Below are 20130 nucleotides of genomic sequence, written 5' to 3' on the forward strand. Positions count from 1 at the left end.
ATTTTAATATCAAAGACATCAATCGTAGTCCAGTGTCAGAGTGACTGAGGCACCGTGAGCTGTCCACTCTAAATACTCAGGCTCCATTTGGTAATAAAAGCAAGAATAAAACACAACTATTATGATGTACTAGTATACAGTGTACACATTATCATTTAAAATCATCTGCTCTGTGCATTTCTAAAACATTACAGTGTAAAAATTACTTTATAAGAATAATAGCTTATGACACATGTATACTAGCATCTTAACACATGATTTATTGGCATCAGACAACCTAAGAAGTCATGATTCACTTTGGTAGAACATACTCATTTTTAGCAAATCTACTGTATTGAAATCCTTAACGTTGTTATTCAGTAACAGTGTTCACATTTACTGGTTTTCTAGCCATACAGCATGTAACTAGAAACTAGAAACAGTCATTCGGAAAAATAATTTCTGCAATGATGCAGCACTTAACATGATTAAACTCATGTGAAACAATGGAAAGAAATTTGGAAAAGCTCATTTGCATAAAGCATCTAATGTAAGTGTAATTTACGCTACTGTAAAATAAAATATGAATATCTGATATATTTATGTATTGTATTGGATATGCTGTTTAAAATAATGATTAAAATAATGGAAATGTATTAAAGAACATTTTTTATGTAGCATAATGCAGATTTGATATTCAAAAACTGAAAATAATCTAGCACAGTAAAGTTTTATCACATTTAAACAGACGTGCATATAAAAGTGAAAAACTACACTTCAGATGAAGTGACAACATTACTTCACAGCTCAAATATTGTGTGAACATACAGTACTCACCAAATGAGATCTGAGCATATAGTGCAAGTACCTGACTTGCATGTGATATTGTTGTTATAATGCTTCATAAAATAATTGCATGAGTATGAAACCAAATCAACCAAAGCTTTATGAGTAACATGTTTATAAAAACATTTTTACTGTGTAACAAAACTTTTCTAACATAGTTTTTCCCCAAGTGTGAAGGTCGCCGTCATCACCGGAGCGCTCTTCATCACTGGTTTTTAGCTTTTCGGGTGAGCAGAAGCTCGAAAGACATCGAGACAGTTTGCTGTGATGAGGGCACCAGTCAGCTGCCTCCATTCTCTGGTGGCAGGGTTCTTCATTTTGTCCAGTGCCAGGTGCAGATCCTGGATCATGTCCCTGTAGCTGTCTCCGTAACGCAGACTCCAGGAGTACAGGAAGTCATAGGCAGGCTTCCACATGGACTGAAACAGAGCATGACATACTGAATTGAAATCAAAGATCCAAATTACCTGTGGTAAAACCGTCTCTTGCTAACTAACCTGAGAGCCAACTTCTCCGTTCTTCCCTCGGTGTGGCGCCTCATAGCCAGCTATCTGAGCGCTGGAGAGTTTTCCTATCTTCTCAGCGAGCTCTCGCCATCGAACTCCGAGCTCCACAGCAGTGGACAGGATGACTGTGTTCTGAATCAGCTGGGCAACAAGATTCACAGAGTCCATTTTCAGCAGACCCTGGAACAAAACACACAGAAATAAGATGTCACAAAGAAACTGGAAACAGATGAGTGGAAGAGTAGAAGGCATCTCGTTAACAAAGTGCATTCATCACAAACTGAATAATATAGTTTACGTTTCTCTCTACTTACCACCATGAGCTCATGCAGAAACCTTTTCCTGCTCTTCTCGGTGTGACAGTCTTCCTTCAGCTTTTCCAGAACACAGGCCACCTTATCCGATTCAGCCTCGGCATACCTCCGCATGATGGTGTCTAGCGACAGGTTGCTGTACCCTAAAGCGTCAGCAAAACCTCTCCAGCTGGTTATGTGCTCAGTGATCAGAGTCTGGATGGCAGAGTACATGTAAGTAAGCTTCTTGAAGGGCAGCGTCATGTTGTCCAAGAGGACATCTGTGGTGATTTGAATGCCAGTGAAGTCGATCACCTGGTCCCTGGTTATGAGTTTGACATTTTTACAGTGAACCAAACCAAGCCTGCCCCGGAGGAATCCAATATACCACTCCTTCACTTTTGAATTGCCCACTGACCGAACAGTCTCTCTGGAAAGAAGAGCCACTGTGTCTCCCTTGAAGTACTCCAGAAGGTAGTCCACGCGTGGCTGACGGAAAACTGACTTTAGGACTACGCCATACCACTGCAGGTTCACATGTCTGCCTTCAAATTTGGGGAACTCTGTAGTACTTTCCTCGGGAATAGGTGAGGCTCTTGTCATTTCAATTAGCCTCTCTGTCTTCCTCTGAGCTCGTTTTTCTGATCTTATCGGAGCTGCAGGAGGGGACGGCACCTGGAAATGTATGACAGCTGCAGTGTTTGATTCTTTCACTTGGAGATCTAACGTAAAAGGAGTCATTTCAGCATTACTAGAACAACGTAATGCGGCTGGCAGATGCAAAACTGTTCCTATTTTGAGTTGACTTTGTCTCACTTCTTTGAGGGTGTCCTCAGGTTTGAGTTTAAACACAGAGTCTGTGATGCTCACGCCGATGTGCAGGTCATTCACTTTTTCTGGTTTGAAATGATGTTTTCCCCAAAGCTGCAACACAAGTGGAGGCAGGTTTTTGTTGCCTCTGCAGATATCTGCAAAGGGAAGCTTTGTTGGAATGTCCTCATGACAGCACACCACTATTACGACTTTGAATGATGGATGGATGTACCTGGGACCATAAACTGCTACAGTGATTTGGCGGTCAAGGTAATCCCACACTGACGCAGCAGGGGACTGGACTGCAGAGGCCTCTGCGACTGCAATTACATAAAAATGTGTCTTCAAGTCCTGCAGCTTAATCTGCATCGTGTTCTTGTAAATGTGACAGTCACTCAGTTTGACATAAGGGCCCTTTCTTTTATTGGACACCAGCCCAACCACTGTAGTCATCACCTGACTTAAAGGGTCACTCTTCACCTCACCAGACAGTTTCATTTTCAATGTGATACACTCCTTTGTGTTGATGTTGCTGAGGATCACCTCCAAAAGTGGACTCAAGGTTGTCATGTAGTTGTTATTCAGTCCAGGAGGAGGGTCCAGCATTGCTTTCAGTGTAACTTCCTGGTTTTCTCCAGGAGGAACATGGTTTTCTGGGATAAGCACAGATATTTCTGAGTCTGGTAGCTGTACCGAGCCTCCACTGTGGTTGATCCTGGAGATAACCTGAAAGTCAGTGGCCTGAGTCTGAGCCCAGCCTGGACTCTGGCTTATCAGATTTAAGTCCAGGCAGGAGCGGGTTAGCTGCCTGTGGCTCAGCCAGGCCATCTTATAGGCCTCTCTGTCATTCTTTAACCACTCAAAATCTGGGTTCAGTACCAGCCCAGAGGGTTTGAAGGTGTTCTCTTGTTTTGGTTCCTTTCTCTCCAGATCATCCAGAATGTCTGAAGCACTCCTCCATCTCCCAGATCGGTTGGTGATTTTGTGTTTGTTTTCCAAGAAGTTCCCCACGTTTCCTTCGTCCGAAGATGAGCTGATGGCATCATCATTATTTGTGTCCAAATGTTTTCCATTGTCTTGTTTTAGATTCTGCGTGTTGGAAATGTTATTATCTGTGCTGCTGTGAACAATGTCGTCTAAGAAAGGGTTCGATGCTGAAAGTTTGTTCCAAAAGGGATTTTTAGTCTGAGACGGATGTGCAACCTCTGGTTGTAAAAGTGGCCACTCTGAGTTCTGTGGGATTCCCGTCACATAACCACCTGTCAATTAGTCACAGATTAGTCAGGACGTCTGTTAACATTAATAACAAGTAACAAGACAAATTGCTTTAAAATGGAAATTTTACCGTTCACGTGGTTACTTGTTGAATCACCATCACTCAAATCAATCAGCGTCCCCTCAGATTTGCTACGCATGAGACTCCCAACACGACGGAAGGACTTTGCTTTTTCAGCTGCCATATTTTCATCTGTAAGCACATTATAGTTTAACTAGCAGCTTAACATATCACCCTATTCTTTATAGTATATTACTGCTTAATGTGTCTATTGGCTTAATTCCTTCAGAGGTCATGATGTAAAGCAAAATGAGTAGCCCATTAGCTCAACTAATAATAAAACATATTTACTGATAAACTTATCTGTAGCTGAAATAATCTGATAGCTAGGTGATAGAAATTTCAAGCAACTGGAAGATTATAGACAACAAACATAAGAACATACTGTACACAGGCATGCAATAGCAAGAAGAGGACGCACAAATGAACTATTGCTTCATGAGAAAAAAATCGAACAATTTTCATAGATTTTAGTCAAAAACTAAAAGAAGAAGTAGCTCCAGCTTTTCAAAAAGTTAGAAATGTTGGCTGGTTGTCTTAGTGGTTCTAACAAGAAGCCTGATGTTGTTATTATGACTGGAGGAAAGTGATCATTATGCAGCCCTACACTTTTCTCTGAGCAGACATGTACTATATTTCAAAAAGGCTGTGACACCATAACAAATCCCTGCCCAACAAAAGACAACCAGCAAGGTGATTGTTCTGTTTCAGCTATGTTTCATTCAGCAGCCTGCCCCGGGCTTTTTTTTTTTTTTTGCAGGGTTTCTGTCTGCTACAGGAAACTGTTCCAAATGCAGAATAAAGCCTGAACTCTTCAGCCTGTCACTTGTTTGCGTAAAAGGACACTGCCCATTCATGACTTGTCACAGTGAGTCAGTCATTAATAATCTGGTTTCTTACACCAGTGCACAAAAACAGGTTGGTCTTGTCAAGCTTATGACAGAGTGGTCGGTTTTCTCTGCGCTTCTTGCTAATGATCAAAGTGTTTTTGTTTTTCAGTCACTGTCGCTGTTTACTGGAAGAACGTCTCGTCTCATGAGAAACCTGTGCTGCGCGTAAAAGTTTTTAGACAGATTCCTCCTGAATAAAAGTGGCGTAGCTGGATTAAATCGCTTTTTTTTCCAAACAAGTATTACATGCAATCATATCCCAAAGAGGTCAAGAACACACATCAGCACGGTTTCACACAGAACAATCCCAGTTCCAGCCCCCAGACACGCTGGCGAGTATCAGTGTCAGCACCTGAACAGGTGTGTACATACTCACTATTACAGGCTAATAAAACAGATTCTTTAGACTGGCTCTGCTCATTCAAATTAAGAAATAAAAACAATATAACGCGAGAGAGAATAAACCAAAGTCTGATCTCACCGTCGGTATGAGATGTTTGTAGTTTTGGGTCAATACGCGCTCATGTGCTCCTTTTTTTTTCTGAAGCGTTATCTATGAAGCTCACTCCGTCACGTTACAACTCTTTCCCCTGTTGGCTTCTCAGGCACGGAGCATTTTGGGATTGGAAGTCTACAACAACACAGGAGCCCCGGCGAAGGAGTGGCCTCCAGCGGCCTGTAACTACAACCCCCACAGTGCACCGGTTTGTTTACGCACGACAGTTACCAACGCCTAGAGCTGAGCGATACCTGCGGTTTCGACAGGAGGCCGAAGTTTGGAGATAAGCGGGAGGGAAAGCGCACAAACACACACTGGTGAAGGTTGCTGAGTGGATGTGGAGACACACAAGGAACAAGGTTAATTCACACAGTTAGACTTTAGCAGGAGGATTAATTAAAGACAGGCCATGTGCGCTGTATGTATATGTATGTATGTATGTTTGCAGGGTGTCGTGGCTGAGTGCCAGAACACTATTTACCACCTCTTCTCACTCGTTTATCTGTTTGATGCTCGTCTCAGTAGCTTTTAGGTTTTTATTGATTTGCTACGTATTTCAAAGTCACATTGAACTGAGAGGTTCACAGTGCTTAATCTCATTAAAGACAAAAGTCGTGTTATCACAGTGAGCAGGTTACACACACACACACACACACACACACACACACACACTGTGATAAATGTCTGAGTAGATCACTAATTGAGACCCATGTTTGTTTTTAGTAGAAGTATTATGGCAGAAAACCAACATCAGCTGTTTTCCTCTGACAAAGTGTTTAAACACAATGAGCTCAAATGTCCCTTCTGGTAGAAACTTCCTGTTCTCTGACTGTGATGTTTGCTGATGAGCGTCCATGCTGAAATTGAACTGTCCTGGTTTTTTGGATGCAAGCTTTTGGCTGTTAGTTCTCCAGGAATGCAACTAAGCGCTCTTGAGTAGATTATGAATTTACATGTAACAAATGTGCTCAGTAGCCTGGACGTCAGCGTGACCAGTCACCACCCTGTGCTGCAAAAGCAAATGTAGTTTGTTAAATAAATAAAAACCTATTTATTTACACAACATGTTCGCTTTGGTTCTGCAGGTACATTTTCTACTCCCACTTGAATATGATCCCACACCGTCCCAGCGGGATGTTGGTGTTAACTTCTTAAATATGAAGCACAACCTGCACAGTTTTCCCAGCTGAGACCATTTCATTATCAGCACAGTCGCTCTAATTCTGCATCACTCCTCTTTAAAAAGAAAGTAAAGAAGAAAGAAAGAAAGCACATTCTGCTCCCTTGTGGCTGTTTGGAGAATCGTGATCACAAAGTCCTGGTTTTCTTATCGTCAACAAATCCCATGAAAGTACTAAAATCATACAGCTTACTCCTCTCTGCCATACAGTTGATGCTTTTTTGAAGTAGAGGTGTAAGAAGAGCAGTAAGGACATATAGAAAGGGAGACTACTGCTATCACAATGCCATTTTTGACCTTTTTATAACATTTGATGACAACAAGAAACTACAGAAATGCTCCAGAACAATGATTTCTGTAACTCATTTTGTCTTGTCACTGCAGGAAGTGCACAGTTTTATTGTCATTCCTTCACGACTCAATGGACTCTTCAGTAGAACTGAATCATCACTGACATCGTCAGTAACATCTGGGCCTTTCCTGCTACGACGAGTCAAACTACCTGCTGTAAAAAAACAGTTCAGAATATGTACAGTGTTTTACAGTCTACGGTCTGATCCACTGGGATGTTTCATTTACATTTACATTTAGTCATTTAGCAGACGCTTTTATCCAAAGCGACTTACAAGTGAGGAACAAGGCAAGCAAACAAAATCTAAGTCAAGAAGAAACAACATCAAAGCAAAGTGCTATCGAAAAAGTGTTTCTGTTTCAAGAGATGTAAGAATGAAAGGGTAGAATTTTTATTTATTTATTTATTTTTCCTTTTTAAGTGCAAAGGAATCTTTTCGTTTCATACTAATGTACAGTTTTTTTTTACAGCTTTACAAACAAGTGGAGATGGTGTTTGAAAGTTACACATGTGTGCCACTTGATGGAGCCATTTCTCTACCATTCACTTTGCCTTCTGTTTGACGATTTATCGTTCAAAGATGGTGTTGATGTTGTGTCTGTTTTAGATTTTCATTACCTGCTACCAGTGGCAGGACTCTGATATTCAGAAATGAAGTATAAAAAAGTATCATCGCCTTCACTCAGCAGCACTGGAGCTTTTTAATGTCTATTAAAAATACAACTACGACTTTATGCAGCAGTATTATGATACTTATACCATACTGTGTAATCCTAGAGTTGAGATACAGCATTTGAAGATGGATGACCACATCCATGCAGCGTTTGATTCTTATTTTATTTTATTATTGTATTTGTGTTGGTGTCGTTCTTTTCTAGTTGTGTTGTTGAATCTTGGTTTTAACAGACAGTAACTATCCTTTATATAGTGTGGTGACTGGAGAGTGTAGTGGTAACATCATCGCCCTCCATGCGGGAGACTGGTATTCGAATCTTGGCTGTGGCCTGCCTCTAGTAGGCCTCAGGCAAGACGTCCTTACGCTGCCTTTGCCTGGTACTATGTAAGTCACCAAATCACTACATGTAAATGTAAATGCGTCATAGTGGTAGGAAGAATTCTGGTAAATGTTTTCAAAATGAAATGAATAATAATAATAATGAATTAATAATCACAAAACTTTGAGCTCCTGTCAGCTTCAAAGGATCTCAATCTAAGACCTTACCTGCTGGCTGGAATCGTCATCATGGGCGTACATGTTTGTCACTTTCTTCCTTTTGGAGAAACATTTGACGCCCTTAAGGAAACTGTGTTCGCGTTAAATATCTTCTGTCAGCAAACCTGCAGAGCTTCCCACAGTCAGACTGAATCAGTGGGTGTTCAACCCAGCGAACAGACAGGTGAAACACCACCTGTGACGTAAAATGAATGTAAATTGCTGCAAAGCATTGTATAAGCGTACTCCTGTCAGTGTTACAGCAATTACCGTTAATTATTTTGACTAACCCCTGGCCCTTGTCAAATTAGCTTGCCCAGGAGATTGGTTGTTTTAGTGACAATGACAGTTCAGTTGGTGGTTTAAACCACAAAATTGGTCACAGATGCATCATCGGTGAGAGCTTTTGCCACGGCACTGTGATTTACTAAACTAAAAAAACACAGCACATCTCTTGGTATCGGTAGCAGCTGACATTTCCAAAGCTTTTCCTTAAATTTTATTTAACACACTACAACCTCAAAATGATCTGGGGTATGATAATATTATTTCTCTTTTATGTTTTCTAGGTGACTGAATTAACACTGGGTTTAGCTGCCAACGCGCCGGGGGCTCTAACCGTAACTGTAATGGTGTCCTTCATCGACAGTTGGCAGCTCATCCTCCTCATCCTGGCACGTGTACCCTTCGTCACCGCGGCCAGCTGAAATCAGGACAGTGGTGGGACAGTCCTCTGAGGACCAGGTGATGCTGGGAAGTAAGTGAAGGTGATAATAACATGACAACAGAACTGTGTAGCCATGGGGCATTAAGTCAAAAATGATTCTATTCATATTAAGTGATGAGGTTTGGACGGTTTATATTTGTTCAAGGTTCACGTGTTTATGAAATTGTGTTTTTTAAAGATGTTTTTCTTTGTGCCTACAACTTAAATAAACCACAATGAAATAAATAAACCACCTAATATATCAAACCTTATGCTAGAGAAGAGGTAGGGAGAGAAAACCGACTCCAAAAACACAAAATCATATTTTTTCCCACAGTCTCTTATTCTATGAGTGTATTTTCTTAGTTTTACTGAAACAAATGTAATATATATATATATATATATATATATATATATATATATATATATATATATATATATATATATATATATATATAGGCAGAGTTTCTTCATTTAGTTTGCTTCCCTCTGAACTTTTCTGAGCCTGTTTGGACTTTTAACTTTACCGGTTGACTGATCCTGCAACATGCACAAAGAAAATATTAACACAGGAGAAGATGTACTGCAAAAACAGGCGGGTGGTTCAGAATAGGCTTTCTTAAAGTAAACTGGCAAATCGCTCAGGGAAAAAACGGAGTCAGACTTTTACTCTGTCGCTGTTGGTTGGACGGGAAAGCGCTAGATGGCGCTATAAAGTTAAACATACAAAATCAGCCTCGGAAGTTTGCAACACACTGGCTGTGGTCAGCTCCTCTGTGTGTTCATGAAATATAAAACGCTACAGACTAGACATGAAATATATATAAAATATATAATAGAAATGGGATTTAACCTATTAAGGTTTATCGTGTCCTAACACAGTTTTAATAATCATTTGATGTGTTTATTGCCACGACCGAGTGCGTAAATCTAAAAAACCCAGAAACAAGGGGAAACTAAATTAAATATAATATATAAACTGTGGTTATGTCGGTACTTAGCAAATTACTGAAAATACTAAATACAATAAACAGAAAAACTATTTAACCAAGTCGAATCAAATATTGCAAAATAATTAGTGGTTCTCATAATTTTCCAACAAATTGACTTTAAGATAATCGACTTTTGTTGCACAAGTTTTAAGCGCATAAGTTGCTGAAAGTTTATGTTGACAACTGTTGATAAGTGAAGATCAAGTCATGTTCAAAGGGGAACAAGACTCCTCGCCCTCATTTCACAATTTAAGTATTTATAGACTGGAGTGTGTGCCAATTTTGTTATTACTAAGATCAACAGCACAGCTTTACATTTACAAAGTGTGTGTGTGTGTGTGTGTGTGTGTGTGTGTGTGTGTGTGTGTGTGTGTGTGTGTGTGTGTGTCCGCTGACCGGGTGAAAGTTAGATTAAAAAGGAAAAACAATTTGCGCTGTTTCCTGATTTTAGTAAAATACGACAAAAACAAAAAGAAAAAAACTGAAAAAACAAAACCACCCTTCCAGTTAGTGTGTGATATTTAACACACGGTCATTACAAATGAATAAAGCAGTAATTTAACACAGCAGTTTGACCTGTGGGCCTCAGACGTGGGTCGATTATAATATTTAACGAATATTTAAATTCCTGCAACTACGACTTTTTCTTTTATTTGCTTAAAGCGCATTCTGTATTTATTGATCACTCTATTATTTCAAATGAAATTTACTGCTGACTGAGGCCCTGATATTGCAGCAGGCCTTTTTTCCCATCCTGACTTGACGAACCTGTAAAAACCACCAGCTGCACACGGAGAGGATGAAACTCAGCATCTACGTTATTTGACATTAAAAACAGAAAATTCACAATATGGTCTAGAACATTTTTTAAGCTAAATATCATCCAGTAATACGATTTTTTTTTTTTTTTTATCGACTCCACAATCCAAATAAAATGAGTCGATCCACTGCTTCTGAATTCATACTGACTTTATTGAGTGGCTTACATAAAAAGCCATTCTCGGAGAGAGAGAGAGAGAGAGAGAGAGAGAGAGAAAATATCATTGTAAAATTAAAATCACTTTACAACATGCTTACTTAAATTAAATGAGTGGGCAAACAGTAAAAGATTTCAAAACGTTACAAATAAATTCAAAGTGCGCCTAATGAAAGACCCCTAAATACAAGAAAACTCGTGGTTAAATATAACTCCCCACAATACATTTCATATCATGTCAAAGAAAAATCCAAGTACATTTCCGTATATTTTCAAATATTTACTAGAGTCCATATACAACTAGAAATACCTATACAAAATCGTCTCCTGGACAAATACATTACTCACCTTTACATCGGGCTGTAATTTTTCTAACCTACATTTCTCAGTATATACAACACATTGCGCAGCGCAGTGAAGTGTAGGAGTCCTCTCTGGAGTGGCCTACTTAACAGACTTGGCGCACATACAGTAGGCTGTGGAGTGAAAAGCAATATGTGATAGAAACCTACAACTGCTCCTCCGTCATCAAACATTTGAGTGGATCACACACATGTCATGAAAACCATCCCTCATCTTAACATACTCTACAGGTATTTGTTCCTACCCAGCAGCCCAACGACAGGGACAAAAAACAATTCCTCCTGCTCGATAATAAAGTGCCAGAGTTTGGTTTTGAACAATATGTATGACAGCAGTAGCACGACTTAGCCAGCCCTAATTTTACAGGTTTTTTCTATATGTTGCGTTTAATAACCTGGGAAATAAAACACCAGGGTTATTAGGGATCAGGCTGCAAAAAGTTTCTGCGCCCTGTCCCAGTGTGCCCACAATGACTTGATTACACTTTCACACTGGAGATGGATTAATGACAAGTTTGTGATGGTACAGCTATGACGTTATGCAATTAGTAGTCTTAAACACTTGGAAAATGTCAAAGGAACGTTTAGGCTGATTTTCTCTTTCAGTGACAACACCCAGGACGAAGCAGTCCGCATACACCAAAGTATGTCCACTGTCATGTCCTGCGGGACAATTCCACCACAACACGTTGTTGTTTTACAGTTTCTGCTGCACTGACGGGACCTTTAGAGGCCGTTCATGCCTACTCCCTGGGTTGACTCAGGTGCGTGCAACAGGTCGGGGGAATGGCATGGAGGGCTTCCCGGCGCGCTGTGCTCGCTGTCAGTATCACTACCCCTCTTCCCTCCGCTGCCCCCGGAGCCAGAGCCGGCGGATCCTCCGGCGCTGTGAGTTTTTACGTGTTTACTCAGGTGATCGCTACGCATAAATCTCTTGTTGCACACCGGACAGGCGAATCTTTTCTCCCCGGTGTGTGTGCGTAAATGTCGCTGGAGCTCGTCGGACCGCGTAAACCTCTTGCCGCAAAAGAGCCAGTTGCACACAAACGGCCTCTCACCGGTGTGCCACCTCAAATGCGCCTTTAGGTGCGACGTTTTCCCGTAAACCTTCCCACAGCCGGGGATGTGACAACTGTGGAGACCTTTTCTCCGGAGGCTGGCGCCCGCCGGTCCCAGTCTTTCCGCCTCCTGGCAGTTTGGACAGTCGCAGGTGGCTCTGCCCGAGTACCGCCGGGCAGATGACCTCGGAGACCCCGCTAAAGATGCAGGTGGACCCCCAGAGAGCATAGTTCCCCCAGCCCCAGTTAATGGAGAGGGGCTTGTGTCCGGATAAGAGGATAATACCGGTTTGAAACCGTCCATCAGATGCTGGCCGGTTGTCAACAGGTGTGGAGAGGGACTTGTACTGAAAGCAGAGTGACTTAAACTCGAGTAATCAGAATTATATCCGCCCAGAGGAGAGTGCAAGGAGGTCTGGAGTCCACCGGAATGTAAGGACGTTTGTAGTGCAGCTCCATTAGGATTTTGAACATCAATCCATCCCGCTCCCACGTCCCACCACGCAGAGGCACCGGTGGTTCCGACCTCTCCTGTGGGGATCCCGGGATGAGACGATTTGAACCAAGACTCGTAGGGATGTGCAACGCTCATCCTCGGATAGATGCCCTGCAAACTGTCCACTGAAGTGTGCACCTTCGAGATGAAAACCGGCTGGTGGCTGGACTCTTGAGAGCTGCTCGAAACTGAAGCTTGGAAAACAGAATAATCGTTTCCAAAGTGGGAATTCGATGAGGTACCAGACGTGAGGGAAAAGGCACTGGATCCGGTGGAGCTGTTGGTGCAGAAAGAGTCCGAGATCCCGGATCCATTGCGGGACACCCCGAAGCCGGAGAGGCCGGATCCCAGACTGCAGCTGCTCGCTGCGGCTCTTTTCCACGGATGGAAACCTTTTCCAAATGACGCGGAGTTATCCGAAACTGTGGACGGTGAAGGGCTCGGACTCCCTATTTTGTTACATGTTGCCGCTAACATGGCTAAAGGAGTCGATCCTAACCTCGGCTCCTCCTGGAAGGACAAGAAACGCAGTGAGTGACCGGTCAGTGTTACAAGTTGAACAGGTTCATCACACTTTTAATGCAGAATTTCAGAAAGTAAGAGAAGGAAATGATCCTGTGGTTTGAATCTTTGCAGCAGATTGTTATCACTTCCTACCTAAACGAACAGAGAGCAGACAACTGAAATGCGACACAGCGCTCACAAATGCATGCCAAGCAGGACACCAAGGAGAACATGCGCGTCTGGAGCCCCAGAACCAACTGCTAACCAGACTATGGAGCCTCAGCTTTCTCCCACGAACCGCTTGCTGAAAATATAACCAACGCACTGGCTTTGCAGTAACTTTGCCACCGCTGTAAGTTTTAATCCCCCTCAACCGGACAATGACAAGAACTAATTAAACCAGTAAGAAAGTCCTTTAGACTCACCCCTAGAAGTGAAGTTGCCATCACACAAAAACACTGCCCTCCTCAGAGGATCTTTTTATATTTATGAATCAGAGCACTGTTTTTTTAGAGGTGTGCAATACAATGATGTGTTCCGCCCATTCTTCCACAATTGTAGGCTCCTCTCCGGCTTTGAAGTGCCGCTGTGACACGGGCGACCAATCAGCGGCTCCGTCCCGCCGCACCGCCACACACACTACCGTGAGGTCATCAATAGAGCGCCTCAGACAGCTCTCCACCTTCCTCCACCCACCCCCCCCACCGCCCCCTCCATAATAAAAGACAGCGGAAGGAAGGTAAAGTTAAATGAGAGTGAATTAGGAAGGAGGAATTAGGAGGCCACTTATTGAAATTTTACAGAACATCACATTCCATAAATTTGAAGAAAGAGGGATGATGACCTGCGCCCGGTGATGGAAATGAAAATGAAAAGGGGTTGGTGAGCTGTGGCTATACTGCAACCAAAAAGTAAAAAAAAAAAACTGCCACAAGGATACAGGAAATAAAATTCAAGTGAGAAACTGCCCTTAAAGTTGTTTTTTATTATGTTAAAAGTCACGTAAGGGCTCATTATTACGCATGAAATGATCTCAGCCTGTGAACTAGTTTCCACAAATATTAAAGTGAATAAACTGCTAAAATCAAGATATCAAGCTGACCCAGTTTAAACTGGGTTGAAGTGGGTCAGCTTTACCTCATCCTTCATGCAAGTTTGCTTCTTTTACAGGAATCTCTCCTAGTTACTTTCTTTTCTGGCTTTTTTATAATTCACCTCGAGGGAATTTTAGCATGTTTTAACTTCTTAAGAGTTAATATACACAAACTATTACACCATATAAAGGTTGCATTGTTCTGGTCGTTGACCTATATTACGCCGTCTCAGACTTTGGCATTACTGTAATTGTGTTCAATTATCTTGATAGTTTTGATTAAAACTGGTAGCTGGTGCATTCCGGAGGGGAATTATTCATTTGATTATGCGCTATGTTAGTCTAAAATAACAGATGAGGAATAAGTGGATGATGGGTGGTGGTGTTGGGGGGAGGGGGGCGTTGTTGACTTGGGACATTTTTCAGCCTTAAAACTGCAAAATTTAAAAATGTTGCATGTTTTTTTTTTTTTTTTAGAGGCAATATCCTAATGTTGGTGCTGCAGGTTGACTTGGGGTGTTTATTCAAGTAAGTGCTCGCACTCTGTGTCACAGTGAAATATAAAATGATAAGCTCCTTGAATGGGTTCATCTCTTCCCCACTGACATTTAGTCAAATCTACACAGAAAGCTCCTGTTACATAATAACGTATGTAGTTAGGCAAAACGTGCGTTGAACCCTGGGTCTCTCCCTGGGCGCTATTAGCATGCAGTGTGCACTGGAAGCATAAATTTCATTTGAATTTCAAATTTAATAACGCAGGAGGTTTTTAATCATCCGCAGTTTTATTTGTTTGATATTAACATGCTTATTGACCGGGTCTGTTGACCAGCTTGGTCATTACAGGACAGGGAAAAGTTAATTAAAACGACCAGGGATTATTCATCACATCATCTGCCTAACCCATGTCGCTTTCTTTATTACACAGCGTGATAGATGGACTATCTGATTAATTCTTGTGTTTCTAGGATTGGACAACAGCTTTTTGGATTAATTTACACTGCTTTACCTTCAGCTGTAAAAAATGAAGGGATGGAGAAAAAAAATAAAACAGGCACATTTATTCCCAGTGTTAAAATAGAGGTGAAGTAATATAGTACGCGCAGTTATCTTTTAAAATTATTATTGTCGTGGCGCGTGTGTTGCCAACAGTTACCACTATTCTCTTTTTCTGACACGTTTTTTTTTAAAAAGCTAATTCAAGAGATATATTTATTTCAATCTTGAAATGCTTGTTGATTGTCGATTTAATTATTTTCGGGATAATGGGAAATTACAACAAGGCAAACATTTATTTAAAAGCAAGGACAGATTTTAGATAAGCTCAAAAGCACAAACACACACACACACACACACACATTCACTTGGCTCATTGACGCTGGAGATAAGAAAGAATCTGTATCGATCCTGTTGTGGCTCATATATTATTTTATTTCGGTCAAACTAATCAATCACACAGGTTAAATCAGAAGGAGCTGCGGACATTCCGCAACAGTGTTTAACGGCGAATAAAATGTGACAAAGTAATGACGAGAATAAAAACCTACATACCGTGCTCCTCCGCTCCGCGGTGCATTGATTGACCCTCGACGTTTGCTCTCAGCAGAGGAAAACGCAACATCTTCTGCTGCTGGGGGGACTGTGGACAAAGCCAGATAAATGCTACACTGGCAGTTCAATTAGGAATAACTTGGGGAAATTTGCGTCGATCACTTCTCTGTATGCACACGTCTAAACAGGTGTGTGCATAAAGATACACATATTATATTTACAAAAACATAAAGTTCATATTTGATACATTAAACTGTGGAGCATCTGTGGTGAAACTGGTTTTCCCTCTTCTCCTTCTTCTTCTTCTTTCCCTGAGAGGGAATGACCATTCATAATATTATGCGCAATAGTGATTTTACGCATTTGGAGTGCAAGGTGGGCTACAGCTCAAGGGGACGTGCTGGCCTCTGGTGACAAATTACCAAGTGATCATACCAGCAAGACTTATGTCAGAGGTCAGTGTGATAACTCAGAACAGGCAACATCTCGCTGCTGAAGCCACAGACGCACACGAGAAAATTCAAATCCATGCGCACTTCAAAAATCTGGTTGTCTACTTTATTCTCAGCGCACAACTTCTCTCAAAACGCGTCTTTTGTTGCCTGTTGCGTTCAGCAGCTAGAGGGTCGATCCCAGTTCAGATGGTGCACACAGGTTGTTCTTATCGCACGGCTGTAACTGTAAGCCGCATTGAACAGATGTCCCCATTGAAGGCTTTCTTCTCCTACACACATGGGCTATATTACCATCATGAAATCAAACTCAAAACCTGTCCCTTTCGCTACCATAATGACCGAGTTATTCTGGGCCGCTGAGCACGAACAAAGTGTGTTCAATATTGCGTGCTTCAGAATCACTCCGCTTAGAGAATCGGGAGAAAGGAGTCAAGCTAGAGATGCAGAACTATATAATAATGTGGAGATTTACAAAGCAACTCGATAATCTGGAGGCCTTCCTATCAAAGATTTTTCTGGAGGATAAACCGAAGGTAATCACTTGTGGCTTTCCACTGCAATTAGCAGACCACTGTGGCTCAGGCACCGTATAGTAATAATTGCTCTATTTATCTGCACAGTTATTTTAAAAATAGAAAGATAGAGCGCACATTAACGCTGGAATTATTTATATCAATTACGCATTATTACAGATTATTCCTGAGGAAATTTAGTGCACAGTTCTATAAATGTTTTCATAGATAGATAGATAGATAGATAGATAGATATTTTCTTATTGCTGGAAACATCTAAATGCTATTACTGTATTAACAGGCAGCTACACAGGCACTGTGCAACTGTAAAGTAAGCGCAGCAGAGAGTTAGAGAGCAAGGTCTGTTGGTTGTTGTTTTCTCTATTCACCAGGAGGCTGGAAAGAGCAGATGTCCATCTGCACGGTGAGCTGCCAAGTGGGTCCGGAGCAGGGTAGCCACAGACACAAGGGCCCAAATGGTGTGACAAAAGATGTGCAGGAAGCCCCTCTCCGCCTGGGTGAGCCACAGAGAGGGTCTCCCCTCTCTGCCAGCCTGCAGGGACACTCACAGCACGAGCCAGAGTGGTGGCAGCAAAGCCATGTGTCACTGGCTGGGATGCATGGTACACCAGTGCTCATATTCACACAAACATACATACACGAGCATATGCAGGAATGCTCACGTACAGGCCCATCACACACTCCCCTGGCAGCAGTGCACACTCACACCTGCACGTTGCACTCACTCTGAAACATACACACATTCATGTTTTGTGTAAAACCTTCAAATAGACAGCCGGCCAGCTTCAGGGTACAGTTTATGTTTGAGATGAGCTACTGTCGATGATGCAAACTGTCTTGACATGAATATTAATGATGTCAACATAGAGGAAAAATAGTAAACAGAGCATCTATGTCTGTAACTCAGAGACATGGTGTCAGCTTTTCCTCTGCGCATGAGGTCATGAAAAGTGGGTGAAGAGGCTCTGAAAGTGTTCCAAGCACAGGTGTGCAGCCTGGCCTCTACAGAAGGGGTGCACTGAACCATAAACAATGATATAAATGTCTGGCAAATAAAATGGCTAGTTAACAATCTTTTGACTGCTCTAACCTTTGAGCCTTTGTCGAATATCGATCAGACAGCTGTTCCTGGCTTTGTGTGGCAGGACGGGAGCCTCTGGTTCCTCCCCGGCTTGAATGAAGCGACCCAACAAAAAAAAAAAAAAACTTTCTTTGGCTTTTCAGGTTTTGTCTCTTTGCCATGAAAATCAAAACAAAAAGCAGTTTTTAACTGCTAGCAGATCATAATTAATATATTTATTACATTCACATACTGTTATTCTCTCGGGCTATTCAGGCTTTATAACAGCTTTCATTTTAAGTCGCTTGTTATATTTAACAACCCTGGGCACTGGCTCCTTTGTTCACATTACTGTGTTGTTGGTTTACATGGAAACCATGTAAATGGTAATTTGGATGGGCATAATTTGTCTCCCTGTATTAAGATAATTGTACTGTATATAGTAACGACTTTCAGGGGGTGTCATGTGATGGGTCTCATCACGCAAATATGCTAAGACAGGGTGTGAATGATCTGTCTTAGCACCTGTCAGTCAAAGCAGCAACTTAGCGGCTGTCAGGGCTAGAGCACACTCCACTCCAGTCTATCTAGATTGTTAGCTCTGCTCAAAGGTCTAATCTAATATGAAAATAAAAGTTAAACAATTAATTATTTGGCAGTTTGTCGGATAGCCTTGTTGAATACAATGATCTGCATTTCCCAGGCCATGCTTGCTTGGCTGAGGTGATAGATTACAGTGTATCAAACACAGGCTGTTTATGATAAACAGAGACAACAGTGTATTTTGCCCCCATTTGGCTTTACCGCTACATCTGTGGGCCATGAGGTCTTCTTATTGACTTTCACTGAGCCCAACATTGCACTTTGTCAGTGTGAGTGGCAGTCTAAGAGACAGGCGGGCGAGGCAGTCATACAAAGTGAAGTACTTTAGCCCTGGCTCTTCAAGTTTCAGTAATTATCCTCCTGGAGGCATTCTTGCTGTGTTGGATAATAATGGAAGTCCGGGTGTATGCCTGTCACCTCTCAAGTGTGGGTGGAGGAAGCCAACGAGAGGCACAGGACAGAGAAATGTTTGCTTTTCTGTTATGCCATCCGAGGAGCACAAGAGTAAGGCAAACTTGTATTGTTCCCTGCTGCACAACAGCTCTGATTTTCTTCTGCTGAACACGTGACACACACTGTGGAATCCTTTCAGCTGTGGATGAGATAATGAAACATGTTCTCCAAAGGCGATAATGCGTTTTGAGATAAAGCGCAATTACCAGCGTCAGACATGTGTGTTTTTTTTTTGATAAATAAATCTGTTGAAACACACAGTTTCATTATGTGTTTACAGTGAGGATCATCCGATAGGCAAGCTGCACAAACGTGTCATCCTTTTTCTTTCCTTTGACGTTAGTAGCTTGACAGATAATCACACAGGAAGAATAACAATTTTTTCTCATCTTGATCTGTCCTTAAAGTTTCAGTCAAGTGCATGTTGGAATGATACAAGAGTCCTTGTATCCAAAAAAACACAATGCATTAATTAAGAGTGAGTCCGATTTCCCAAAGGGGAGATTGTCTGCTTCCATTAACTTAGTTTATCATATAATAAAGAGGTTGCCTTGTCCTTCCCTACCCCGACAATTGGTTTTAATCAGCCAGCAGGCCTTTCATGGCTGATAATTTATGCTAAATTGACAAGGGTGGAGGATATCACAGAAAATCATTATGACAGGGCTCAGGTCACTGCCTGTCACCATCTTGTTTTATCCTGTGCAAAGAGCTCGTGGACAACAAGGAAATTCAGAAATGACGAATAAAGGTGATGGAAATACTAGCTCTGGGAGCTGTTTACTAAAATAAATCCAAAAACTTATGAAGAATATATTTTGTACAGCATAAGTTTTGGGCACATTCATAGTCCCGTTAACCATTGTTTAAATTGGAAGTTGGATACAACTACATAACATTAATAATTATTTTTTTAAATGTAAATTTTAAAATCAGATATATCAAGAATCAACAGGCTGTTCTTCTAATCAATATATCATGTGAAAGTGAGCGTCTAAAATAACAACCTAATTCCTGTTTCAAAGTGAAGCCTCAACAAACAGCAACAGATTATCTTGGTGATTGCACTGAGTCCAAAAAATGTCAGTTTTGACTTTTAGGTGCAGATTGTAAGAGTGTGAAAGTACAAATCGTGATTTGAAGTAAAGTGGGTTGATGGGGGGTGGGGGGGGGGGGGGGGCAGTGGGTGAGGAGAGAGAGAGAGAGATGCAGGATGAGCACGAGGAGGAAGCTGGGACACACTTCTCGCCTTGCAATTTAATCACTGTATACTCAGGGAAGTATTGACAGTTGTCCTGTGGAAGCTATTAAAGTTGCTGTCCAAGGTTAAATGAAATTGCAGTTTATCAAGGCAGCATTGAGAAAATAAGGGAATCTGTTC

The 20130-nt window shown here is 41.6% G+C and overlaps 2 protein-coding genes and 1 long non-coding RNA gene across 3 annotated transcripts; 1 reads left to right on the forward strand and 2 right to left on the reverse strand.

The window, feature by feature from the left end:
- Positions 1 to 239: 239 nt before the first annotated feature.
- macc1 (MET transcriptional regulator MACC1) lies at positions 240 to 5284 on the reverse strand. The gene is made up of 5 exons (XM_026373350.1): positions 5145 to 5284; positions 3783 to 3905; positions 1646 to 3696; positions 1323 to 1511; positions 240 to 1244 (listed from the first exon to the last, which is right to left on the reverse strand). The coding sequence occupies exons 2-5, from the start codon at positions 3895 to 3897 to the stop codon at positions 1041 to 1043; spliced, it is 2559 nt and encodes an 852-aa protein (XP_026229135.1). The 5' UTR covers positions 3898 to 3905; positions 5145 to 5284; the 3' UTR covers positions 240 to 1040.
- Positions 3916 to 19893, forward strand: LOC113171004. The gene is made up of 5 exons (XR_003299673.1): positions 3916 to 5023; positions 5269 to 5521; positions 8477 to 8664; positions 14572 to 14622; positions 17005 to 19893. It is a non-coding gene; the product is annotated as an uncharacterized LOC113171004 (long non-coding RNA).
- sp8b (sp8 transcription factor b) lies at positions 10490 to 13512 on the reverse strand. Its single transcript, XM_026373351.1, has 2 exons — positions 13427 to 13512; positions 10490 to 13007 (listed from the first exon to the last, which is right to left on the reverse strand). The coding sequence occupies exons 1-2, from the start codon at positions 13445 to 13447 to the stop codon at positions 11670 to 11672; spliced, it is 1359 nt and encodes a 452-aa protein (XP_026229136.1). The 5' UTR covers positions 13448 to 13512; the 3' UTR covers positions 10490 to 11669.
- Positions 19894 to 20130: the final 237 nt, after the last annotated feature.

Source organism: Anabas testudineus, chromosome 16, assembly GCF_900324465.2.
Source record: "Anabas testudineus chromosome 16, fAnaTes1.2, whole genome shotgun sequence".
NCBI classification, from domain to species: domain Eukaryota; kingdom Metazoa; phylum Chordata; class Actinopteri; order Anabantiformes; family Anabantidae; genus Anabas; species Anabas testudineus.